Raw genomic sequence first — 27,194 nt, 5'->3', positions numbered from 1 at the left:
GAGCTGGAGACTAGAGCACACAATACAGAGTTTTGTGAAATATAGTGCCTATGAGAATCTTCCCTTGGTACACAGAAGCCACGGTGGAGCCCTGAAGCACAGAGCCGTCATTGGTGTACACGGTGCTCACCCTGGGCTTCTCAGACAAAACATTCTGGATACGAAGTACCTGTCAGGAGAAGATCACTCGTTAGGACACTGTATGGGCAAGTCACTGTCCAGTGATGGCTTCCTTCCCAAACATTCTGACACCAGTATAATTTTTCAGAAATCAGCAAGCTAAAATCTATGTATGCTCAATAACTCCTTTCCTTCTGATGTAAATACTAACACCCTGATGGTATCTAGGCACTAGGTGAACTGATTATCTGACATTGCCAAAGTCCTCAATTGGTAGCTTACATAATTTTGATAGTTCAGGCACTCCCTATAGACGAAGGGACGATTAAGTGGGTGCTCTTATCCAATTCTTGAGTGAATAGTGAGCCTGCTTTTGTGGTAAGGTAAGGAAACACAGAAAAATAAAATGATCATAGTACACTTGAGTAGCAAGTCAACCCAGCTTAGAAACCATCAGGATGGTGGTTGTCACAGCTGGAGCCCTCCCAGCACTGCACAGTGGTTAGGAAGCATAAAGAATGCATACTTCTCTGAGAATCCACACATCCCTGCCCTGGCTGTGACTGAGCCCTGGGATTAGCACACTCAACTTCGCTAGTCGGCTGAATTTTAAACAATCATGTTTCTACATAACTGGGATGAAGTGTATTCAAATTGAACTTAATAGGAATTAAAGGAAAACAATCAGAGTTTATATTGACATCTTTTATCAGAATTGAGTTTTGCTTCTTCTTTTTTTTCATCTTAAGAAAGATCCTACAATTTCATCTCAGGTTTGCTAAACAAAAATACTCAAGCTTGGAGCTCATGCAAGGATGTTAGTATTATGAAGAGAGGAGTCTTATCTCAAATAAGCAAGGATTATTTTCATAATAATATTAAAAATGATTCTAAACAATTTTCAAATCACCTAAGGATAATATTGTCTTCCCATAAAGCAGATATTGTGTTTGGGCCTTGGTAAGTTCTCTCCCTCTCTTCCAGGAGAAGTACCTATCTGGAGCCAGCTTAGCTTTTTAGAGTATGATAACCATTCTTCAGATTGCGGGCTCAGGCTGAAATTTTTTTTTATTTTTGGTGTTCTTTTTAAGAAGCTATGACTAATACGTTAATTAAAAAGAAAGTCTTACTTTTTTAAACTAAAAAACAGTAATATTCTTCAGCAGAAATGACTTTATTTTCTAATTTACCCACTGGGCCAATTACCAGGCTAGGATTTGGATATCAGTTTTCCAACTGCCCAAACTGGTAGTGAAATGCTATCTTTGTTGTCAAACTGTACCTGTATGATCTCTGCACCTAATCACAGGCCCTGTCCTCTCCCTGCTCACAGCAGTCCTGGTTCCCTTGACTATACTGTTTTCCCCAAAGAACTTAGCATCCTCAAACCCACCATACAAGTTGTTTGTTCATTTATTTTGCTTATTGTTCATTGTCTGCTCCCCACCAAGAGCAAGGATCATGGCATGTTTTATTTTCTAATATATCCTAAGCATGAGAGCAATGTCTGGTACTTTCTAGGTGCTCTATCATTGTTCCTGTGAGAAGGCGGTAAGATCCAGCAGGGGCTCCTTCCTAATTCTGGAGTGAACAGTGATCCTGCCTCTGAGGGAAGGGAACAGGAAAAGATACCAATATGCGCCGAGGATTTATACCTTTAGCTAAATTCACTAGAGATCTTTGATTCTTAAATCCAGTTATCACAGAAAATATAATGCTTTGTGCTATTGTTTTTAGTGCCATAGAAAATTCAATGGTTTATGTGACTGTTTTAGGAGGGATAATTAAATAACACTAATAAAATTTTTAAAGTGAGACATTTGTCAACACTATCATATCTATTAGAACCCACATGCAAAACAAAACACTCGTTTTGTTTGAAGCTACAGTCATTTAAACTCTTTTTCTTAGAACTTCATGTTGCATAGTGCACAAAAAAAAAAAAAATCCATACAGGACTCCATCCTTGCCTAACTGTAGGACTTGTTAACAGCCTACATCCTGGTTGGAGACACAATATGGCAATCAAGTCAATATGAACGATCAAGCTCATGAGTTCGCATTACTCCCAGTGGTAGTTTTATCCCTAGCAAAGACAGGACATACTGTTTCCCACTGATGTCAAACTGGCACCCTGTGGCCTGAAAGCATTAGCCGTATCTAACCATGTGAGCCATATCTAACCATATCTAACTCCCTGTCCATCAGAATCTCTACGATTTTCATACACAGAATTATTTAGTTCTGCAACATTAAATGTGACCCAATCAAATATTCCCAAGTCAACTCAACAAATTGTTCTTGCAGTTTTGTGAGATCAGGGAAAGACAGAAACTTACTTCTGATCCTGGAGGATCCTCAGGGTTATAGTTCAGAAGCTTCATGCCATTAGGATGGCATCCTGCCAAGATATCTCCCGTGGCAGGATCAACAGACAAATTATCCACTAAGGTGTCCAAGTGTATTACCTTCCAACAAAGAGGAAGTAGTGAAGACATTGTCCCAACGTTCTTCCCCATCCGCCTCTACCACCTCCCACCAGCATAGCCTTGTACACAAAATTGTATTTTTAGGGGTATAGGCTACAGTATTTTTAAAGCACAGCACAGTTTTACCAGAATTTCTCTTAAACAGTCACGTTTTCTTTGCCCAAGGAGCACATTCTCAGGTCAAGAGTAGGACAAATGTCAGAGGCCATGTCATGTACGCAAGCCAGGTGCTCCTACCTTCAGTTCAGTTAAATCCCAGTTGTCATGTTTTTCCATTACATGCACATTCTTAGCTGTGGCATCAGCAACATAGACATACCTTTGAAGTAAATAACATGTCCATTTAAGCAGTTAGTAGTAAAATGTGATACCGACTTTTACTTTGGAGAAGGGGTATAAAAATTCATACTAGTTCAATACACCACAGCAATGCCTTCTAAAGCACAATATAAGGAGATAATGGAGTAGTACTTTTTAATGTGCTTGGAGAGTGCTTTAAGTAGGTTTGAATATGAAATATAACTATAAAGTAATAAAATTGTTTTTCTAGGTGAGATACAGGCTTTATCTCATTACCTAGGAATCATAATTTTTTTTTCTTTTTTTTTAAAAGTTTATTTTATTTCTTTGAAAGGCAGTTACAGAGAGAAGGAAAGACAGAGAGAGAAAGAGATCTTCCATTTGCTGGTTCATTCCCCAAATGAACAAAATGACCAGGGCTGGGCCAGGCCAAAGCCAGTAGCCAGGAGCTTCCTCCAGGCCTCCAACATGGAAGCTAGGACCCAAGCACCCGGGCCAACCTCTGTTACCCTCTCAGGTGCATTAGCAGGGAGCTAGATTGGAAGTGGAGCAGCTGGGACTTGAACGGGTATCCATATGGGATACCAGCACTGTAGGACAGGGTCTTAACCCACTGAGCTACAGCATTCGCTCCCCACAATTTCTTTCTTTAAATAAAAGGAGGTAAGTAGATCACTTAAAAGACCAAAATAGTATATACTTCCAAAAACTAGTGATAGAGACGAAGTATTAGATTACCAGGAATCTCTGTCACAATCATTTTTTAAAAGAGGAAGAACATTTAGAGTTATGTTCCACAAGTATCATCTATGTGCATTATCTCAAATTTACATGTCACTATTTATGGCAGTTCTCTTAAAAAAAAAAAACCTTCAATTCTGAACATTTAGTAAGAGTGTTTTCTCACTAAACTCCACGGTACTTCTGTTTCCTTGTTGACTGAACTTGTACAATCACAAAAACCCAATCTAAAGTAGACTCCCTCTGCAAAAAGAGATTTGGGCACTGACCTTAGTGTAAGTGAACCAACAGCTCTAGCCTCATAAGAGGCAGAGGCTTTGGACACTTATCCTCCTTTTCATGTGCTAAGAAAGTGTTCTTTAGAGTGACATAAGAATTATAAATGAGAACTTCATCTATTTTTTGAGTCAAATCTCTCCTTTTACTGTGGTGGTGGTGGGGCAGGGTGGTAGCTGAGACACATGAGAACACGTGGTTTGCTTCAGATCACACGTTTGCTGTGTGGCCACATCTGATCCTCTACTCATAGACTGCTTATGTAAGCCTAAGGACGTAACCACCCACCACCACTGAGCAGAACCACTGTAAAAGAGCATACTTCTTATCTAGTGAGACTGTGATCCCATTGGCAGAACTGAATCCTTTGGCCACCACTTTGACCTCTTTGGGGCTGTAGAAAAGAACGGAAGTCCAGTGAAGATCCAAAAACATCTCAAGAAGTGCTAAGACATAGTTGGTAAAATAGTGGTCTCTGGTGGCGTAGAACTGTTCCGGTCCAAGAACCACAATGTTATTCACACTAAAATGAGAAAGAGAAAGAGAGAGAAACCATGGGATATTTAAATACTAGGATCACTGCCCATATCACTAATCTGTATAGATCTGTCCATTTGAGAAGCATACAAAAATCAGTATGGAGGCAAAAATTCCATATAAAGCACATGATCTTGCATTTCCCTGGTGGATTTCCCTTTAGCCATTTGTTAGTTTTTCAACTTCCTCTTCCATAAAACCAGTAAAATTTACAAAAGAATCTCCCAACTTCACACTCTGTTGACTTGTGAATGTTAGTAGTGGTTATATGTGAAAGTTATAATGTAATTCATGGATAGTTATGGTTCTCCTTCTCTATAAATTCAACTTCTTCATCCCCTTGAAGTTAGGCACAGTCAAGTGACTTGCTTATCAATGAAGTAAATAATGTATGTGGCTTCCACATGGAAGACTTTAATAGCCAATGAGGGATTTACCACATTTCTCTAAGATTTCCAGATGTAATGAGAAATTTTCCTGAAAAAGAAAAGGGTATTCTCCTAAGGTCCTAAATGAGGACATGAAACTAAGTGCCTACATTAGATGTGTTAGCAAGAGTGAGAAAACAAAACAAAATAGAACTTTGTGCTTTTCAATCACTAAGGTGTTAGGGTTTTGCTTTGTGTTACAACATAACTCAGACCATGCTGACCTTTCTATTTTGTCTGAGTGTATGGGATTATGGACGATTTTTTTATAGCATTCTTTAAAAAAAAAGATTTATTTATTTTGAAAGATAGAGTTGGGGGAGAGAGAGAGAGACAGAGAGAGATCCGCCATCTGCTGGTTCACTCCCCAAATGGCGCAACGATCAGGGCTGGGTAGATCAGGAGCCAGGAGATTCTTCCAGCTCTCCCATGGCCGCAGGGGCCCAAGCATTCGGGCCTTCTTCTGCTTTCCTAGGTACATTAGCAGGAAGATGGATCGGAAGTGGAGCGGCCGAGTCTTGAACCGGTGCCCATATGGGATGCCAGCACTGCAGGCGGTGGCTTTACCCCCTATGCCACAGCACTGGCCTCAATATTGTTTCTTTTGTTCTTCAATGCCATTAAGAATTTCTAAGTGGAAAAGTCTTACTTTTATTACCAGTAAAACACCAATAAAGCCCTTTTCAGTTTTCAGAAAGAAAAAAAAAGAAAAACAGTAACTTGAAAAAATGTAGAAAATGATTTTACACTTTTTAGCTTTTAAGAAAGGCAAATTTGGATGAAACAGGAAATATTTTCCTATTTTGATGTATCCTTGCCGGGGTCACTGGTCTTTTGTGTCTTAGCTTAAGTGTTCCTTCCTCCAAAAAGGATTTCTCAACATTATAAGTTATGTTAAATTTACCCCTATTTGTTTCTGTCTCTCTTCTGCCCCCTTGTAATTATTTCATCAGTGCGTGTACCAGGGCAGCTCTGAAGTTTTTCATTCTCACTGTGTTGCCTGCCTTGTTCCAACTGCCTCTACTTGGACCAGTTCTGCATGGAGTCCAACAGACTTCCTGCAGATGCAAACTAACAGTGCCTCTCCTCATGCCTGGCGCAGATCTCTGGCTTCCCACTTCCTAACTTCCATGCTGACATAAAAGCATAGGAAACCAGCAGACTTGCTCAAGCATGACCAGGAATGTGGGGGAGTTAATGCCCCTGGAGGCTCATCTTTGACTGATGGAAGCTGGGGCTGATGGACAAACTCTTTACTTTCTCATCTTGGCCGCAGTGTCCTGAGATGAGTCTTACGCTGCTTACTGGAGAATAATCTCATGGTTTCAAGCAGCCAGTTGCACTTAGCAGTGATGCATTTGCTACACCTCTCTCCCTGTGTGAGTCTCCTAGTGCTACCATAACAAACTACAGTAAATAGCATGGCTTAGAACAATAGGAATGCACTGCCTCACAGTTCTGGAGGCTAGGAGTTAGAAACAAAGCTGTTGGCAAGGCCAGGCTCCCTCTGATGTTTCTCTGGGAGGAACTTCAAGGATACTACAAGACATTCCTTGGCTTGTAGATGCATCACTCCAATGTCAGTCTTCATCTTCACATGTCAATGCCCCTTGTGTCTGCTTGTCTTCTTAGGTAGACCCTAGACATACTGTATTAAGGTCACACCCTACTCCAATATGACTTCATCTTAACTAATTACATATACATTGACCCAATTTCCAAATAAGATTACATTCTGAGACACTGGGATTTCAACATAACTTTTGGGGCATGCATGCTTTCACTCATAACACGCTCTCTTCCGTCCCGCAGGCTGGCTGGTTTCCTACTTCCATTCTCGGGAACTGTATTCCCTAACAGGGAGTTACAGAACAGGATTTCCCCCCCCATTGTGCTTTCTGGGAACTCTTCCTGTGAGGTCACACCTGTTCACATATGATCCTCACCATCTACCAGTTAAGTGAGACCAATGAGAGAATCTCTGATTTGCTGAGGGAAATTGAGGTACAGATCAATTTTGTCTACAGTTTCCCAGTAACTTCATGAACCTTCTGGCCTCCAATGTGGCCTCAGAACAGAACACAATGTATTATGGAAGAAGTTCAGTAACTTCAACTTCTTTTACATCTTCTGCCCTCCACCCTCCATTTCTGGTGCCCCCAAATTTTGTGGGGAGAAATTCCTATGTGATGTTGATAGGGAAAGCAATGGAGAGCAAATAAACCTTCTTCCATCTTCTTATTCATCTATCCTGTGGAAGAGTCAACTTCTATGGTTTTGGAATGAGTCTTCTGGTGCTGAACCCGTTATAAAAATGTAAACTCTTCCTTGTTGGCTACAGAGTTGAAACAGGCAGCTTATCCGCGGTTATTATTATTATTATTATTATTATTATTTTGGAAAGCAAAAAGATGGATGTTCCTCATTGTGATCAAGAGCTAAGCTTTAAGGCTCAGTTTACTCATGCCTACTACTAGAGGCTAATGTGAGAACTGAATTAAGTATTTTGGCACAGTGCTTGGCACAGTGTTGATGCTTCGTAAGTGCAGGTTTTTATAAGTGCCCATGAGCTTTTATCAAACTCTACTCTAAAGCCCGGATTGAACAAAGAAATGGCTCATCTCTAGTTTTATTACCCGGTGGATGAGGCTCATGGAGTACAACCTACCAGGACAGCTAGGAAAGTATGTAGGTATTCGAAGAGAGCCCTACAGTAGGTGTTGTGTTCCTGTGGTAAAGAGCTGGGGCTCTAATTGAGCACCTTTATAGGATTAAAATGCTTTCAAAACACCAGAAAATATAGGGATATCCAATACTGACCACAGCAATTTCCAGTGAGGTGCTGGGCAGTGCCGCCATGGGGATCTCTGGAGAGATTTAGGGAAAAAAAAGTTTCAAAACAAAAGTTTAAGAAACCTGCTGAACCAGGGATAACAACACTCAGCGGAGGTGCAAAGTAAATAGAATTATGCAATACTTTAATTCCATACCTCTTGAGAAGTTCATGTTTTATAGTTTTCAGGTGTACAAGAGAGCGTTGTTGTTCCTCAAATTTAAATATCTCCACAGTAGACTTCATGTGGGGATGATTCACAACATAAAGATACACAGTTTGGTCTATGTGGGGGAAAAAGCATACATTCAAAGAAGTTCACTTCTATTGCAATCATTATTAGACCTGTTAGGTAGGAAGTCAGAAACTGAGCCTGCGTGTCTGTGAGAAAGGCCTGAAGACCGGCACCCACTGTGGAAGCTCCAGAAGCCCAGTATCTGCACTTCAAAGTCCTGCCCAGACCCTGATGACCTTCCAGGAGGTCCTGCCCCTTCTACCTGGCCTGATAAACATCCTTCCTCTAATGCCAGCCAGGCTTCCCCTGTCTGACAACTTCAGGGGGAAAAACTCAGAAAGAATTTTTTGTATTTATACCCAAGAAGTCCTTTGTTCTGGAGGAGAAGAAGGAGAGGGAGAGGGAAAAGGCAAGAAGGCAAGACCCATCCCCTTGAAAACCCCTGCCTAAATGTGCACCGCGCACTCTCTCTGGTTCTGTCTGGAGAGGTGCCCATCCCTTCTTACGGAAGTCCCTACCCTAATAACCCTTGATATTTTGCTTTCCACTACTCTGTCTCACACCTAAATTCTTTCTTGCACAAAGACAAAAACCCTTTGCGCTTCTCCGGTAACAGACCAGTTTTCAAACTTGGCCACTTCCAAAGGTTTTCTTTACACATGTCGTATTTCAGCCTCACTGTCCCGCTGTTAGGTTGGAAAAATGCCAGAATCCCCAATGTACTGAGGAAACTGAAGCTCAGTAGAGAAATGACTCAGCAGTTTCACCACCATCGCAAGGCAAAGGCCAGCACAGAAGTTTCTGTAGTGGTGGCTTCAGCCTCACGGGCACACTTTCTCTAACAGGAAGACACATGTTGCATAAATACCCATGTGGTTTCTCCAGATGACCCTCCAACAGAAGTGGGTGCAAACAAACAAAACTTGACTGAGAACTTTGGATGTATAACTGTCTACATTGCAACACAAGTTCAAATAATGTCAGGGCTGTGTAAATACCTGAAAATAAGCAACCTTTCCCAGCTGGACAATGAACTTGTGACACGAATCAACCGCTTGGGGTTGAAATGAAACACGGAGTGAACCCAGAGGACATGGGATGAAAGTACGAATGCAGAGGAAAACAAGGAAATGGGAATGTGAACGGCATGGAGAGTAGCAACCTCTCAGAGTCCTGTTTTCAGACGAACAGGAGCTCTAGGTCTGATGAACTCTGCAGTTGTTAAAGGGTCTGGCCCCATCTTCTCACTGCAGGACTTGTTTCGGGTTTGTCTTCCCTATTTCTTTTCTTGCTATAGCTTCCAAGGAGGTAATAGAGCAAGCACAAGCCCTGAGATACAAGGTTTAGACCTAGGACCCTTGAATCACACTGGACATCTTTATTCAAATTAAGAACAGCTGCTTCTTCGTGATGCATCTTTCTTCTGGCCTGGCTCAGCTTTGCCCCACGGCCAGAGCTGGGCAAGCAGAACATCGGTAGATTTCAGCCCCGAAAGGGCCCTTCAGCCTAAGACTCCTGCAGGACAAACCATGAACAATCACATGTGCTGCCCTGACTTTACCCCTTTAAATGCCCCACAGGACCTGGGGACCACATTAGATGCACTTGGTGAGAACACTTTGTTCTCCTCTTGTCATTCCATCCCACCTCTGCTGGAGGAGCCCAACGTATAAGATAAACTGTCTTTCATTATATACTTCTGAAAGCCTGAGAGTTAATGTGTGAATTGATCTCATCTGGAAAAGCAAAACAAATACAAATAACTATGCCCTCCCCCAAACTAACCCCTTCTCTAACATTATCCCATGCTTGGCCATACACTTTTTGAAGATTCCCTCATATAGTTACAGAATTGTGCAAGAACAATCATTATCTACTTGTGTTTCATTTTCATCACACCCAAAAGAAGTCACATACCCATTAGCTGTCTGTCTCCCTAGTTTCTGCCAACCATGAATCTGCCTTCTATCTACAAGAATGTGCCTATTTTGGACATTCACATAAATGCAGTCAGGCAACATGCCACCCTTAGTGAGGGACTGAGCATAGTATTTAGAAGGTCCATCAGTGTTGCAGTATATGCACCAGTAGGTCGTTCCTTTCTATTGCCAAGTTGTTCCATTGTATAATATAGCACATTTTATTTTTGCAGCCATCAATTGCCAGGCATCTTTTGAATATTAGGAATCTTGCTGCCACGAGTATACAAGTTTGTGTGTGGATTTTTAGTTCTCCTGGGTAGATACCAAGGAGTAGAGCTTCTGGGTCATTGGGTAACTCTGTGATTAACATTTTGAGGAACAGTCAAACTGCTGTTCAAAGTGGCTGCATCATCTCGCAATTCCATAAGCAAAGGAGGATGGTTCAAATTTCTCTACATCCATGCTAACATTTGCTACTCAGGTCTCTTTGTTTTTAAATTATTTTTATAGTCCTAGGGGGTGTGAAGTGGTATACCTCATTCTAGTGTTAATCCGCTTTCCCTAATGACTGAGGTTGTTGAACACCTTTTCATGTGCTTATCTGTGTACTTCTTTGTGAGAAATGTCTATTCAGATCCTTTGTCCATTTTTAAGTTGGATTATTTGTCTTTTTTAGCATTGAGTTGTAAAAATTGTATTTTGTGGATACAAGTTTCTCATCCCATTTGTTTTGCAAATATTAGCTCTCATTCTTTGCATAATTTCTTCATTTCCTTAGGGTGTCATTTGGGACACAAAATTTTCTCATTTTGGTGAGTCTAATTTATCTCTTTTTTTTTCTGTATGATATAGTTTTTAGTGTCACTCAATTGTTTTTTAAAGCCTTTAGTTTACATTAGATTTTTGAGAACATATTTCAATCAGGTTGTGATAGTCAAATAGGAAGAAAAGAGGATAGAAGGAAGTGCAGGAAGCCACACTGGGCCAAAAATATTAGTCTTCCTTGTTTCATGCAATGTTTTAAGATGTTTCTATACACATTTACAATTTTACAAACTTGTATACATATTTACAGTAAATCAACATTCTCCCTTACCTTTATCAATGAAAGTGCTGATCCCATGTGGATTGAATGATTCTTTTTCAAATCCATTGCTGATTTCCAGCTCTTGTGCTCTTGGGTTCTTCTCATTCATATCTATCAAGAAGATTTTTCCTGGCTCATCTGGTGCAAAGTTTGGCATGCCTGGATATTTTAATCCCTTTACAAAATAAGGAGGAAATAAGCGCACACACACACACACACACACACACACACATATCAAACAATGTATCAATCAAATGGAAGCTAAAATCTCAAAGCTAAACAAAAATGTTCTACATTTCATCTGGATTTCTAAGTTTTTCACTCTTTCCATTGCTGTTATTTGAGCTCAGGGGTTACCAATATCACCTAAGCATTGGCCATGAATATGGGAAGAACAATATTCAAGATAAGGAAGAATTGTTAATTTACAAAGAATTAAGTCAAAAAACATAATACAGGAGACCATGCTGTGTTACCTTGTGTGAGTTCCTTGGCCTACCTGTGCCTCACATTCTGCCTCCATCAAATGAGGAAGTGAAAATGGGCGATTGGGAAGATTCTTTCTATTCCAGATATTCTATAACCTATCCTTCCTCAAAGCAACGACACAAGTTGTATAGTTTACTGTCATTACTCCAATCCCCACACTGATTTTTTTTTATGTAGTGGCACATAGTAGAATCAGCAAAGATTTAAAGTAGGGGTGCAGTCTTATAGAATTTGACTACTTCTGACCAATTTTGTTCCTATAAGTTTGTCTGAAAGGTCCAACGTGAATGGTTTTCTCCAAATGTTGCAGAAACCTCATTGTAGTGACTTGGCCAGTGGTCCTTTCTACTAGCAGGAATGGGTGATTATCAACTCAAAATAAACATCCTGAATGCATCAGGCTTTTGTTGCATCCCACCTCACCATGTCAAAACTTGGGGCTTGTTGATTCTGCACTGGTTACAGAATAGTCCACCTGCTACCCATGTCCCTTCCCCATCACTCTGATCTGTGCCAATATCAACAACCCTATAAATTCTCCTGTATGCTTATCTCACTTACAGTCCACTTAAATTCTCTCCTTCCGACTTTACCTTCTCTTTCTTTCTTTTTTTTTTTTTTAATTTTTTGACAGGCAGAGTAGACAGTGAGAGAGAGACAGAGAGAAAGGTCTTCCTTTGCCGTTGGTTCACCCTCCAATGGCTGCTGCGGCCAGCGCGCTGCAGCGGGTGCACTGCGCTGATCCGAAGGCAGGAGCCAGGTGCTTCTCCTGGTCTCCCATGGGGTGCAGGGCCCAAGGACTTGGGCCATCCTCCACTGCACTCCCTGGCCACAGCAGAGAGCTGGCCTGGAAGAGGGGCAACCGGGACAGAATCCAGCACCCCGACTGGGACTAGAACCCGGTGTGCCAGCGCCGTAAGGCGGAGGATTAGCCTAGTGAGCCACGGCGCCAGCCACCTTCTCTTTCCATCTCTCCCTCTCCCTACTCTTGATTGTATATGCCCAAACCCCACGGCTACACATACTTATAAAATACTGTTCTTGACTTTGTCGTGCAGGAGTCAATCTTGCCTGAATTCCCCCACCTACATCTTCAAGTTTTTCGCAGAACACTTTCTGTGTCCAATTCTCGTTGTCTGGTATTGTGTGGGGAAACCACATTTTCCCCTAGACCACACTGGCTCTCCTGAAGCCCGTCAGAGGATGTGCTGTTCCTCTTCCATTCTCCAGAAGTCACCACAGCTGGAGGAAATATAGACAAGTCCCCTGCCACAAACATTTGCTTCCAGACCAAACTCTGTCACCCTCCATTAACTCACAGTCTTCCAAGGAAGCCATACCTTTGCTCCATCATCAAAATCTCTACCAGCTCTCTTTGCTCTGATCTAGTTCTTACAAAGGGCAAGTCAACTGTCAGATTGAAAGACTTCATTAGCAAATCATCATCCCAAGTTCCAATGGAGATTCAACACTTTCTGTGGAACTCTTTGTTCATCTGAATAGGCAATCTACTGGATTTTTCCAAGTACCTATTCTAAATTTATGTCCTTATTTTCCCAAGTCCACACTTTCTTCCTTTTTATTCTGAATGCATGACGTTTCTCTACTTCGTTGAAACACCATTCTATTTCATATGAATTTCTTGATTCATTCCTTTCTCTCTCAATAATTCATCAGTTTTACCCTTTTTTCTTTTCTCCCTCTTTTTTAAATGAAGTATCCTTCTTCTGTTGTTAGGTTAACTATTTCACCTTTTTTCTTGATTCCATATTCTGTAGGGCCTGTGTTTAGAAATGGCATCCCTTTTTTTTTTTATTTTAGTACTCATTTTTCACCAATGGCTCCTTATTTGGTTTTAAATATTACTCAAGTTTCTCCTTCCTTGACACAAATCTAACATTACTACCTCTTCAGATACACATTTATTTCTTTCTTTCACTGTCAAATGTTTTTGAGGGCCAGCGCTGTGGTGCAGTGGGTTAATGCCCTGGCCTGAAGCGCCAGCATCCCATCATCCCATATGGGTGCTGGTTCAAGACCTGGTTGCTCCACTTCTGATCCAGCTCTCTCTGCTGTGGCCTGGGAAAGCAGTAGAAGATGGCCCAAGTCCTTGGACCCCTGCACCCACATGGGAGACCCGGAAGAAGCTCCTGGCTCCTGGCTTTGGATCAGCACAGCTCCAGCCACTGTGGCCAGTTGGAGATTGAACCATCAGATGGAAGTCCTTTCTCTCTCTCTCTGCCTCTCCTCTCTCTGTGTAACTCTTTCAAGTAAATAAATAAATCTTAAAAAAAAAAAGTCTGAAACATCACCTGATATTGTTGCCTAATTTGCCTCAACTTGAATTCCCTGAAATCAGTCTTCCACACCTACCACTTTGCAGAACACCCTACAAATATCTTATCAGTGATCTCCAAAATATGCTACCTTACAATGCTCTACCTTTCCTTCTCTGTCCCTCTGTGGCATCTGTCTTACAGCATGCCCCTTCTTTTTCATCAAAAGGTCAAAAATAGAGTTACCAGGCAGAAGTCTTGCTTCCCTTCCCGCCTCTTGTATTTCTTCCTTTTTCTGTCTTCATTCACTGCTCCCCTTTCTTGCTCTATACGCTTTCCTTGCAGAGTTTAGTCATAAGATTTCAGTTTTCTTCTACAACTACTTCCTAAGGAAGCTCAAAATCAACTCACCGAGCAAACATCAAGGCAAGCGCTGAGCTTGGGTGTAAGACAGCCGTTCAGATGCTCAAGTCTCATCAAAGTGCCTGGGTTTCAGTCTATGCGCCAGTTCATGATTCTGGCTTCCTGCTAATGTGCACCCCTGGAAGCAGCAGTGATGGCTCAAGAAACTGAGTTCCTGTCACCTTGTGGGATACCCAGAATGGGGTCCTGTCTCCCGGCATCAGCCCCACCCAGCTCTGATCACTGTGGGCATTTGGGGAGTTAAACATGGGATGAGACTATTTTCTCTCTCTCTCCCCTTTCTCTCTCAAATGAGTAAATTTTAATAAACAACATTATCTCTCAAACCCTTTCTCCCACTGATACTGACTCTCCTCTGAGTAGGAGAGCTCCTGGCTTCGGATTGGCCCAGCTCCAGCTGTTGCAGCCATTTGGGGAGTGAACCAGCAGATGGAGGACCTCTCTCTCTGCCTCTGCTTCTCTGTAACTCTGCCTTTCAAATAAGTAAGTCTTTTTAAAAAATTCATCAAGGGAGGCCTAGTGATAAGGACACTGGTTAAGACACCCATGTACCATATAAGAGTACTTGGGTTTGAGTCCAGGCTCCGACTCTGATTCTAGCTTCCTGCTAATGCAGATTCTGGGAGACAGAGATGATAGCTCAAGTAACTGAGTTCCTACCGCCCATGTAGGAGACACAGATTGAGTTCACTGCTCCTGGCTTTGACTCAGCCTCGCCCAGACATTGCAAGCATTTAAGAAATGAAGCAGTAGATAAGAGCTCTCTCTCTGTCTCTGTCTGCCTTTGCCTCTCAAATATATTTTATAGTATAGATAAACAAATACAAAAATTCATGTTCTCAAATATATTTTAAAGTAATAAATAGACAAATACAAAATTCATGTTCTTTGGTGGTGTTTCATTAGCCAATATTAGGCATGTAATTCCAGTGCTAAGAATTCACATTGAAAATGTGATAAATCCGTTTTAATAAGGAAAATCTTAGTCCCTGTTCCAAAGTGCAACTGATTTAATAAGTGCATAATAACTTCAATATTTCACAAATATACATTACTTGTGAATGGAATTTAGTCCTCGAAACTTGCAGAGTAGTATTGGGAATAAAATGTTTTTGAAAGGCATGGAAGGAATGGCAGGGAACCCAAGATGGAAGGTGGCAGGGTTTTGAATCAAGTAATTTGCCATTTGATTTACTAACATTTACAGACACAGGCGGTCTGGCGAAGAGGAATGCTGGTTAGTGAGAAGATGAGTACTAGGTACTGAGAACCAGCCCAAGACAGCAGTGTTCGGGATGCACAACCACAGGACAGAGGTGGAGCTCATCCTAGGGATCAAATGGAAATCAATACACGTTTATTTAGACCCCAGTGAGTGTGCAGCTGCCCGCAGGGAGCTAGCTGCCTCCCATGGGGCTGTCAAAGCTGGGCATCACCTCTGGCATTTTCATTAATCCTCTAGAGTCCTGTTTTCCTTTTGTAGTTGACTGGTCTCCCAAGTGGTGGGATAAGAGCTTTGGGGTCCATCTGGCAGGGATAGTCAGCAAAGCTAATGTACTTTCTATACAGCTATTGACATGAGCAGCAGAGTGTCACAGAAAATACTCACACTGGAGATAAAAGCCAGCCCACTAGGAAGTATATCAATATCTTCCGAGCCATTTTCTGCAAAAGAATCAGAAAGATGCATGTATGAAGGCTTAAAAAATAAATCTCTTGATTCAAAGTTTGAATTTCTTTTGGACACTACACTGACTTTTTCAACCTTTGCCTGGGAAACATTAACTCTTGAAATCCCACAGGCATGCTATTCTATAAGAAAAGCTGAGTCAGTCACCACAAATACTGAATTATTTTTTTAGAATCTCGTTTCCAGGAGAAAAGGGCAAATGATGAGAAAATAAATTCATATCCTAGATTTATTCTTTAAATACAATTTCCAGGACATGTCCTGGGAGATATTAGTGTTATTCCCCATAGAAGGCTGGTCTACGGATTGAGTGAAAAAACTGGGAAACTTCTAACTCTGTAGGTCTCTTATAGTCCTCTATGCCAAGTATTCCTGCTCTTCCAATTTGTCATTGGGGCCTAACAACCTATTGTTATACAATTCTGTTGGGAACTTACTGGGTAATTATTCTCTGCAAAAGCAATAGATCCTAGACTTTTGGATCTATTGTCTAATTTCATTTTCAGGCTGATGATTCAGGATCAGTCCCAACTTTCAGTAAAATAAATAAATCTTTCTCTGTTCTCCAGTTCTGGGTGTCAGTGAATTTTTAAGAAGTTTAGTGAGATATCTTTCTCACTGAAAGCTGGTCTTGAGTACTTTTCTGTGGAAAGAGACATGGAAGAAGTGAGTTTTTCCTGAGAACATAATGAAAAAAAGAGCTAGTGTGACTTTTAGTGAGTAGATGGATCCACATAAAATGTGGCTGCAAGCAGGCAGAATTGAGACTGAAGACAGTAATTGTCTGGAGTGGCAAACTATTCTACAACGACATCAGAACAAGTATACACCACAGCCACATGCGCTTCCCAAAATGTGATGTTCACACTGTTACATCAAGAAGTAAGTTCTCTGTTCTTGCCCCTTGAACCTGGAAGGAGCTTTGTAACTACCTTGCCAAATAAAGTGAGATGAATGAATACCATGTGACACCCCAGACTAGACATTACAGCCACAGATGCGCTCCCCCTCCTTTTTCCCCTCTCTTTCCCCCTTATTACATCTATGACATCTAAGTCATCTAAGTGTATATCTATGTCTGCATCTACACCTATACCTACACCTACATCTGTGTCTGTGTCTATGTCTATGTCTACATCTCAGCTTATGTATCTTTCTCTCAAGGCATGAAACTTGGAAGCCCTGAGTCAAGATATCAAAAACTAGGTGATCTTAAATCTGCAGAGGACAGACTACGATGAGCTCTCACAAGGTGGATGGAGATGCCAGAAGAGGCCAGTTGAATCCAGTGTCTGAGTCACAGTCACTAATATAAATGGAACAGGGTAAACTGTCTCTACTAAGCTCTGTCAAAATTGCAAACTCATGAGCAACATAGTCATTGCTTCAAAACACCAAGTTATGAGGTGGTTTGTTGAACAGCCATGGTAATTGGAACATATGGGAAAATGGTTACCTGGGAGAATGGTTGGAAGGACTTCAAAAGGCATTTGGTAGAGGATAGAGGGGATTGTGGAAAAAATGAATGGGACAAAGCCAAAGAAAATGCAAATTTGAATCAATAGAATGGTGAGCAATGGACCCTAAAAACTGGAGAACAGAGAAAGATTTATTTTACTGAAAGTTGGGACTGATCCTGAATCATCAACCTGAAAATGAAATTAGACAAAATTTTCCATTTCCTAAGCATTCAGTTAATCAGGATTTACCTATATTAGAGGCATTGTAAAACACTCAGGGGATGGGGCAGGCACTGTGTTACAATGGGTTAAAGCCCCAGCCTGCAGCTCCAGCATCCCATATGGGCGCCAGTCAGAGTCCCAGATGCTCCACTTCCTATCCAGCTACCTGCTAATGTGCCTGGGAAAGCAGCAGAGGATGGTCCAAGTGCGTGGGTCCCTTGACCCCACTGTAACTCTGCTTTTTCAACTAAATAAAATAAATCTTTAAAAGAAACACTCAGGGAAAATGTATTTTATGAAAAAGTACACATGGAATTTTAAAAACTGTAGCAAAATAAGCATCTTTTAATTCTGTTTTTCCACAAGCTTTTTGAGGTACCCTCATATATGGTCCCTTGATAACCTGAAAGACTTACTGCTATTTTCATATTGGGTGACATAGTTGTTGGCATTAGGAGAATCTAGAACACTGAATAAAGCATTTTAAAATCACATCTAATACAAGTTGATTACTTTTTGGTGTTTCTGTTGCCTCTCTGCACACCCATTCTTGGTTCCCTTTTACCTTAACCTTCTCCCAGCCTCTGTCTTAACTGTGGATTTTCTCTAGGCTCTGTGTGCTTTGTATCTTTCTGTTGACAGAGCATCCATTCTCTTTGCATGATTCACTCCAACTGCATGACTTTGGCTTTCAACTGCGTGATTCTGTCTCTCTAATCTCTAAATCAAGCCCAGTTCATTGCCTCAAGTTCTAGACCTCTGTATCCACCAGTATATTGGACGTTTCTATCTGATTTTTCCATTTCTCATATTTAATAGATGCCAAACTAATCTGGGCATTTCTCCTTCCAATCTTCTCTACTTTCTATTCTTCAGTGTTGCTAGATGACAGACACTTCCATCCCCCAAAAACCCAAAACAGAAACTTGGAGTTGCTTTTGATGTCTTCCTTTTCCTTAATCCTCATACCCAGCTGATCACAGTCATTCAAACTCTACAGGGGATTTCCAACAGATTATCTTTGCTCCTATACAGCCATTGTCCGTGCTGCTGAAAGTCATATATTTTGGTTGCAAACTAGACTTTCTCATTCACTGGCTTAAAACCTTCTAGAGCCCAGTAGGGCTGGCAGTATAAATTCCAAGATCCTTGTTCTGGACCCAAACCCCTCCAATTTGGATCTAGTCTCAGTTCTGGTGCCCCTCACCACTCCAATCTGCATTCTAGCTGTGCTAAAGAACATGTAAGAGGAGTTTGAAATAAGTGGACCAATCACTTGTGAGCCAGAGCACATGTTGTTTTCTCTTTTTTGCCACTCTCAGATCTTTCCCACATGAACCTCACCTCCACTTGGCCAAGCACAGGCTGTTTCAAGTGAACTTGGGGGCCTGTCACTCAGCCTTTCCAAACTCTCTTGGTTTTGCAACAGTTCAGGTCTAATAAGATCACCGATAACCACCTCCACCATGGAGCAAGGACTGGTTTAATTATTCATTGTAGAAGCTCTCAATAAAAGGTAATTGGTTCAATAAATAAACACTTCTAGATTTTTTGAACTTCATCTTGTTTTGAGGTTAAACTGCTAATAATTGAATGTTGATGTTCCCTGACATATTATGGTTCCAGTTGTGATTTTTTTGACTTGATGATAGAACAAAAGCAATATGCATTCAGTAGAAATTGTTCTTCAAATTGTGAATCTTGATCTTTCCCCAGAAGTACTGTTATGCACAATGATCTCCATTCCTGACACTGGGCAGTGGCCACACCACAGCCCCCAGCAGCCATGCAATTGGTAGGGGAAACTCCCCATGCTCTACAGCACTGTGTTCCTAAGCCTGCATGTTCACGTTAGGTGTACTCAATGGACTTCTGGCTTTTGATATTTTCAACTTCTGAAGAGTTTATCAAGATATAACCCCCATGGTAAGTTGAGGAACATCTATACAAAATATCCTGAGGCTTTTGCTGTTTGTTTCACTTCCTTTTGTCCTCCATACACCATTTGAATAATCGCATCAAAAACTTGCCTACAAGTGAGTGCTTTCCGGAGGTGTCGTGCCTGTCTGTATTTACTTGCTGCATCCAGAACATAGGGGAACTGCTGCTTTATGAACAGAAGTCAAAAAGAATCCCCAGCCTATTACACAGTATTTCCATCCTTTGTTAACTTCACCAACACGGCACCTGCATGAGGGACCAGTGCGTCTCAGCAACAGTGGCACCAGGGGAGTAAGATCCCCAAGGCCTTCCCATGAGTTCTCCCCACACACTCATTAGCTTGCACACTGTCAGGGAAATAGTACTATAAGTCTAAAATCAGTTTTATGAATAGGTGCCTACTTCTTTTTAAACTGCCAACCCTACTACTGCTTGGGATAACTTAATTCTTCAGTCATTTCTTCAACCATTCCCTGCAGGTACCCTGAGAAAGAATTACACCAAAACATTACTGTCAATTAATTTTATCATTGTAATTTCATATCTTACAGAGAAGCTTATGACAGTCAGCTAAAAAAAATGGCACCTATTAGGGGGTGGAAGTACATCTTGGAACACAGGAAACTTCAGAGAGGAGAAGAGATGAAGGGAAGGTAGGCAGATATCAAATATAAAGGCTGTACACTTGATAACACTGTTCAAGAAAAACTCTAATAAATCTACTTATATTTCTAGTGCAGCTTTGATTAGAATCCAAGAGTAGCCACATAAAGTTAGAAATAATAAATTCAGTAATGTTTCAGCATATAAAATAAACATAAAAAATCAGTTGCATTTCAGAATACTAATAAAAATTATCTGAAATGTGAATTAAGAAAGTCTCATTTGCACTATCTGCAAACAAAACAGCAAAAACAACAACAACAAAAACTATTAGGAACAGATTTAACCAAGGAGGTATAAGATATGTACACAGAAAACTAAGAAAAAAAAAAACATAAAAAAAATAAGTGGAAATATATCTTATGTCATTGATTGAACTAATTAATAGTGTTAAAATGTCTATACCACCCAAAGCAATTTGTAGATTCAATGCAATCCCTATCAAATTTCCAGAATTTTTCACAGAAGTAGAAAATAAAACTACCTTAAAATTCACATGCATCTACAAAGGATTCTGAAAAGCTAAAGCAATCATGAGCAAGAACAAAGCCAGAGACATTACACTACCTGATCTTAAAATAATATGAAATGATAGTAAATAAAACAACATGGCATTGGCCCTACTACAGACCAGAGGAATAGAATAGATAACACAGAAATAAATGCTTACAGATCAATTGCTCTTCACCAAAGGCACCAAGCATGCACAATGGGAAAAGATGTCATCATAGATAGTGCTACATAAACTGCATGTTCACACATAAAAGAATAAAGGTGGGGTAAAGCCCACCTGGCACAGTGGGTAAAGCCACTTGTGTGATGCCTGCATCCCATATGGGCTTTGGTTTAGTCCAGCTTTCTGCTAATGTGCCTGGGAAAGTGGTGGAAGATGCCCCAAGTGATTGAGCCCCTGAACTCATGTGGGAGACCCAGAAGAAGCTTCTGGCTTCAGCCCTGACCAGCCCTGCCCATTGCAACACATTTGGGGAGTGAACCAAAGTCGCGAAGATCTCTACCTCCCTCTCTCTGTAACTTTGCCTTTCAAGTAAATAAACAAATCTTTAAAAAAAAAAAAGGCAAACCTTTATATCACATTATATACAACAGTTAACTCAAAAATAGATCAAGGAGTTAGATTTAAAAACTGAAACTGTAGAAGTACTAGAAGAAAACATAAATAAAAATAACGTTGTTGGCCTGGGCATTGATTTTTTGATGGTATTTGTCCCCAAAAGTAAAAATCGACGAGTATGACTGAGTGAAACTAGCTGACTTTTGCCCCGTGACTGAAATGGTTATCACAGTGAAGACTTTAAAAAGACAAAAATGCAGCAAATGTTGACAAGGATGGAGAGAAAAGGGGAACCCTGGTATGCTGTTGAAGGGAAAGTAAATTGGAATAATCACTGTGGAATATAATATGGAAGTTAATCAGAAATTTAAAGTAGAGCTTCCATATTATCCTGAAGTCCTGCATTGGCATATATGAATGCATCTCACTTTGACACAAATAAATGAAATCACTATGCCTCAGTGATACTTATGCTTTGCTTGTATACTGCAACATAATTGTAAAAATACTGATCCCACTTAAATATCAATGAGTGTACTCATGTATATCCCATTTTTATATGTGGTCCACATTTTCTTAACCATATAAATATATTTATTATGTAAACATAAAAAAAAACTATCCTTGACCTTCAAAGCCTTGGAAAAAAATGAACTTAATACCAAATGATTTATGAGATATGATTCTTAGAGGGAAAAATATTTCAGTTTTCTGTATTCCCTCTGAGAAAGAATTCTGGGGAAGAAAACCAGAAAAAAAATCAAAAAGAATTTCTTCTATCAATAAAATTAAACTTAGAAGTCTGGTCTTGAAGAAAACAGAAGTCAGCATTTTTCTCCGGTTCTGGTACTGCCTTCTACAGTCCACTTAAAATCCTTCAGTGGCTCTCTGTGGCTTCATAATGACTCTATGTGTTGAATACGTGGGTCTGGTGTATGCTGTCTTATTAACAGCTTTCATATGCCTAGTCTGCATTCCTTTGGTCAGCCTGTATTTAGTAATATTTCAGCTGTTTGCACCCCAGATTTTCTATTTTGGGCTGCTACAATACTTCCTTGGAGCTTCTGTAATAAAAATGTGTTGCTGACAGATAAGAAAGGCAGTTTTACACAACACAGTACAAAGGCATAGAGAAAACCAGGCTGGTTCATGTTCTAGCTCCATCATCCTCTGATTCTGGACTATTGGGCAAGCATCTGAAGTGTTCTGTGTGTTGATTTCCTAACCTGCAGAGCATGGAGAGCAGACTTCACTTTACAGTTTAGCTGTGAGGATAACGTAGATGACTTAAAGAACTCAACGGAATCTCAGAGACACCAGGCCTTTGATGAAGCAGCCTTTTATTATCAGGTATCAGCACTGTCCTATTGGCAAGTGACTCATGATTGTTCTACCTTTTGGTTCATTCTCCAAACATAAGGTATAAATATGCCAACAGACATGAGAAGTAGTAGGGAATATTTTCTGCTGTTCCTAGCCAGCTTTGAAGTATTTAAGTCATTCTCTTCAAAGTATTTGGATATCAGAACACTGACCTAGGATAACTAGTTTTGGCTTTTCAAATGTAGTTGATACACACTTGGAGAGTCAGAATATTTCTTAACAATTACCTAGTCCAATTATCCCTCTAAATTATTTGGCAGGCTCACATCTTTTCAGAGATAAATGAGTAGATGTCCTACGTATTCACAGCACCTTATAAAACAACAAATGAATGTGTGAATGTCATGTTTCCTTTCTTTCCAAGTCAAGTCTGCTCCCCCATCCCACCAAGATAATGGGAAATCCAATCTTATTCATTAGTAGGGCTTTCTGTTAGGGTTGTACAATGAGTCTAGGTGGTGGTGGGTCTTAAAACCAAGCAGAGTATTTTTGGAATGCCATATGGCCTTCAGTCTATTCTAGTCACCACTGAATTAACCACTCACTACCAAACCAAGTGTGGTTCTTTTACTTTTGACAATTCTGCCACTTCCATGTCACACATGGACACATGGTGGACACTGGCAGGAAGCTGGAGTCAGAGCTGGAGCTGGGAACTGAACCCAGGCACTTTGATGTGGGATGTGAATATCCATCAGCACTTTAACAGTAATGCCAAATACTCATTCCCAAGGCTTTTAGAAACAAAAGTCAGGAAAAGGGTTGTTCTCAGATCTTTCTGCTTTCTGCTGACAGCAAAAACCACCTCTAGGCCTAGGGAACACAAGGTCTAGGTTACTCATTTTTGGAAATTAAGATTTCAGGGAATAGGTGTTTGGCCCAGTGGTTAAGATATGGCTTTGGATGCCCACATAACACATCGCATGTCCTGGATCTACTCCTTATTCCTACTAGTTTAGTGCACCTTTGGAGGCAGCAGGTGATGGTGGCTCAATAGCTTGGGTCCCTGCCATCCAATGAGAGAATCAGATGGAGTTTCCAGGATCCTGGCTGTGGCTTGGGTCAGCACCAAATATCGTGGGCATTTGGGGGAGCGAACCAGTGGATGGAAGATCATTTTCTGTCTGTCTCTCTATAGCCCTCTCTCTCTGCCTTCCAAATAAATAAAAATTAAATAAATAAACTTTTAAAAGATTTCAAAAAAGGCAGAAAATAAACAAAAATGCCCCTTTTCTGCTTTTATAATATATATATATGTATGTATAGCAAGAAAAATAAAATACAAGTTCAAGCACGCCGAGTAGACTCTCCATTCACATACTGATCAATAGGTCGCAGCTCTTGGCCACAGGGCGTTCCCCAGTCTGACAGTGAAAGACAGAACACAGCAGCTGGGAGGTAAACAAGTTGTAGGTGTGCTGGCAGAGGTAGAGGAAAGAAATAACTTGCAGCTGATTTCAATAAGCAGGGAGGGCGAAATCAGTTTTCATATGCAGAGGTGAGAATGTGAAAGAACAGGTTTCTTGAGCAGTGACACAGTCTAGTCTTTTTTTTTTTTTCCTCCTAATAGCAGTGTTAGGAAGGACCGGAGGCTTGCAGCCCAAATAAACAGTAGTGGTGGTAATGAGAAGGTGAGATCAATCCTTGGTGGAGTCACAGAGAGACAGATGCCAACAGGTCTCGTGTGGGAACAGGAGGGCCAACTGGAAAGCAAATAATTCCTGGACTTGGACCCAAGTCTCCTGAGAAAGGGGCACCATAGAGAGGGGAAGCCTAGCAGGAGACATGGTTGTGAGTGGGGGGTGGTGGGAGAGGGAATGAGAAATGTAAAGCTGACCTCAGCGGGAGTTGGTCTGAGCTGGAGCAGCCACTTACCTCACTGGAAAGGGAGTTGTGTGGTTTGAGAGGTTAGGGATGTGGCTGTTCTTGTTTAGATTAATTTTTCAAAAGACATCAAGCTAGGTCGTGAGCTTCTTTTTTATTATCTGTTTATTTCTACTCGAAAGGCAGAGAGTGAGAGCGAGAAGGAGCGAGAAAGAGAGTAAGCTTACATCTTCTGGTTCGCCCACCAAATGCCTGCAACAGCCGGGGCTGTGTCAGGCTCAAACCAGCAGCCCGGACTCAATCTGGGTCTCCCACGTGGGTGGCAGGGACCCAAGAACTTGAGACATCACCTCCTGCCTCCCAGGATGTGCATTAGCAGGAAGCCAGGAATCTGGAATTGGAAACAGCTAGGATTCAAACCCAGACACTCAGTATGGGAGGAGGGCATTCCAAGCAGGTTTTTTTTTGTTTGTTTTTTGTTGTTGTTGTTTTTGTTTTTTTTGACAGGCATAGTTAGTGAGAGAGAGAGACAGAGAGAAAGGTCTTCCTTTTTCCGTTGGTTCACTCCCCAAGTGGCCACCACAGCCAGCGCTGTGCCAATCCAAAGCCAGGATCCAGGTGCTTCCTCCTGGTCTCCCATGCAGGTGCAGGGCCCAAGCACCTGGGCCATCCTCCACTGCCCTCCCGGGCCACAGCAGAGAGCTGGACTGGAAGAGGAGCAACTAGGACAGACTCCGGCACCCTGAATGGGACTAGAACCCGGTGTGCCGGCGCCGCAAGCAGAGAATTAGCCTAGTGAGCCACAGCGCCTGCCATCCAAGCAGCGTCTTAACCATTGTACCAAGTGCCTACCTGTGAGCTTCTTAAGGTAAGCTTGGTACTGCCAGATAAATTTTGAAGGAAATAACACTTGAGGCCAGGAATGTCACCAAGAAATAGGAGAGAAACAGGAAGAAGGAAAACAAGTTAGAGAGGTAACAGAACAGAGAAGAAAAGATCCTGGAAGGAAAAGGGGGGTTCGTGGGACCAGCCAAGGAGTGGTCAGAGACATTCCTCAGATGATGAGATATGGCAGTTAAGCAATGGGCCAAAAATAAGACAGATTGTGACATTTAGGAGACCCCTGGAGACCTGGTGTGGGGCATCATGGGTAAAGCAGATGGGGCAGAATCCCCAGAAAGGACCAAGGCGTAACGGAATTACATTAGTTGGCAGCACTCAGTCAGGTGGGGGGTAACCAAGGAGTCGCGTCGGCCCCTCTTGGTACTGTTGTGCACATACCGAGTCCCTCAATAAGGACACAGTTCTGGGGTTCTACTGGCTCCAGTTCTTGAACTGCACCAAAGCTGTTTCTGTGGAAGACAGAAAGAAACACAGAGGTGAAGGCACAGCCCCCAAATCCATGTCTAAGTAACTGTGACCTTTAATCACCTTCCTATTGGCTAACTCTTTTTATCTGTAATTAACAGACATCTTGTTTTACTTATATTAACTTACATAATGTGGTGATATGTGGGCAGTGTGCCTGTGTTGAGTAATTTCACTGTGATTACTGAAAAACTACAACAGGATTACACAGGAAAAATACTACATTTTTAAAAGCATGAGTAACTGAATAATATTAATTTAAATGCACAGAATATCATCTAATTTTCTAAAGTTTTATCTATTATAAAGTTGCACTTGCTCCATTAATCTATGGTTTTGAATCTGACTCTCTTACCCAAACTGCCTTCCCAAAACTCAGTAGAGTCTCCTAATAGCTTAACTCCATAGCTTTTGCTTCAACATTATTATTTTTTAAATCGTAGGCTAAGTTCCTTTGCAAAAATGTAAATTCATAAAACTGACCACAATTGGCCAAATCATTGTTCAACACATTATTCTGGTTTCTGCAGTGAAACATTCTTCTAAGTATCAAGGATAATTTTAAATTTCTCTTACGCTATCTTCAGGAACTCCGCACTGAGACTTTTACAGCCAGTTATTAAAGGTCCTTAGGTCCACTTTATTGATGTTATTTTATGATTGCCTCCCTCAGTTGCCCTCGGAGCGAATGTAACAAAAGCACTTGGAAGCTGATGCAGGAAGTGTTCACAGAAGGCTTTGGACCCCTCCAAGGAACCGGCTTTGACACCAAGACAGGAACCCAGCGAGGAATGGCAGCGCGCACAGGCGCTGGAGCCCAGGACGCCGGCACCACCTCACGGTTCCCCATTCCAGAGGGCGGTGCCTTCCTAACACATTCCCCATGGTTATCACCCCCCCCCGATCTTCCACTCCAGTTCCCATCCTCACCTGCAGGTTCCTGCTCATCACCCCGCTCCCCGGCCAGCTCCCCGGATCTGCAGCGGGTTCTAACCCGCGCGTCTACACGGGCCCCGGGGAAAGTCGGAGGCGGTCACGAACAGCCCCCTGATATCCTGGCCCCAGCTCCCAAGTCCAGCGCTTCGCACGGACTTCGTCTGTCCACAAGCAACACGTCAAGATGTGAGAGCAACGTGGACAGGGGCGCACGACCCCCGCAGAGCAGACGTGGGCATCCCCGCCCCGCTCTTTCGGAAAGCAGGCGGGCAGCTCCTGTCACAGCAGGAGTTCCCAGGGGAGAGTCTGCAGGCTGGGGCACAGGAGTGAGGTGCGCAAGCTGCTCGCCCTATCCTGGAGGAGGAGAGAGAGCCGAGGGTGCCCCACCAAGATGCCAACTCACCTAAACGCCAGCAACCTCTCCCCGACGAAGGCGAGGCTGGCCCCCAGCAGGGTCAGCAGCAGGAGCTTCGCCATGG

General features: G+C 41.8%; 1 protein-coding gene across 1 annotated transcript; it reads right to left on the bottom strand.

The window, feature by feature from the left end:
- On the bottom strand, positions 1–27,194 carry PON3 (paraoxonase 3). Its single transcript, NM_001082078.2, is given in 9 exon segments — positions 1–169; positions 2,460–2,588; positions 2,847–2,928; positions 4,249–4,449; positions 7,882–8,008; positions 10,978–11,143; positions 15,766–15,821; positions 25,693–25,763; positions 27,119–27,194. Coding segments are annotated over 9 exon segments (1,065 nt in total). The 5' UTR covers positions 27,193–27,194; the 3' UTR covers positions 1–10.

Source organism: Oryctolagus cuniculus, chromosome 16 (assembly GCF_964237555.1).
Source record: "Oryctolagus cuniculus chromosome 16, mOryCun1.1, whole genome shotgun sequence".
In the NCBI taxonomy this organism is placed as follows: Eukaryota; Metazoa; Chordata; class Mammalia; order Lagomorpha; family Leporidae; genus Oryctolagus; species Oryctolagus cuniculus.
Note: the sequence above shows the minus strand (reverse complement) of the source record. Positions and strands in the feature narration are given on the sequence as shown.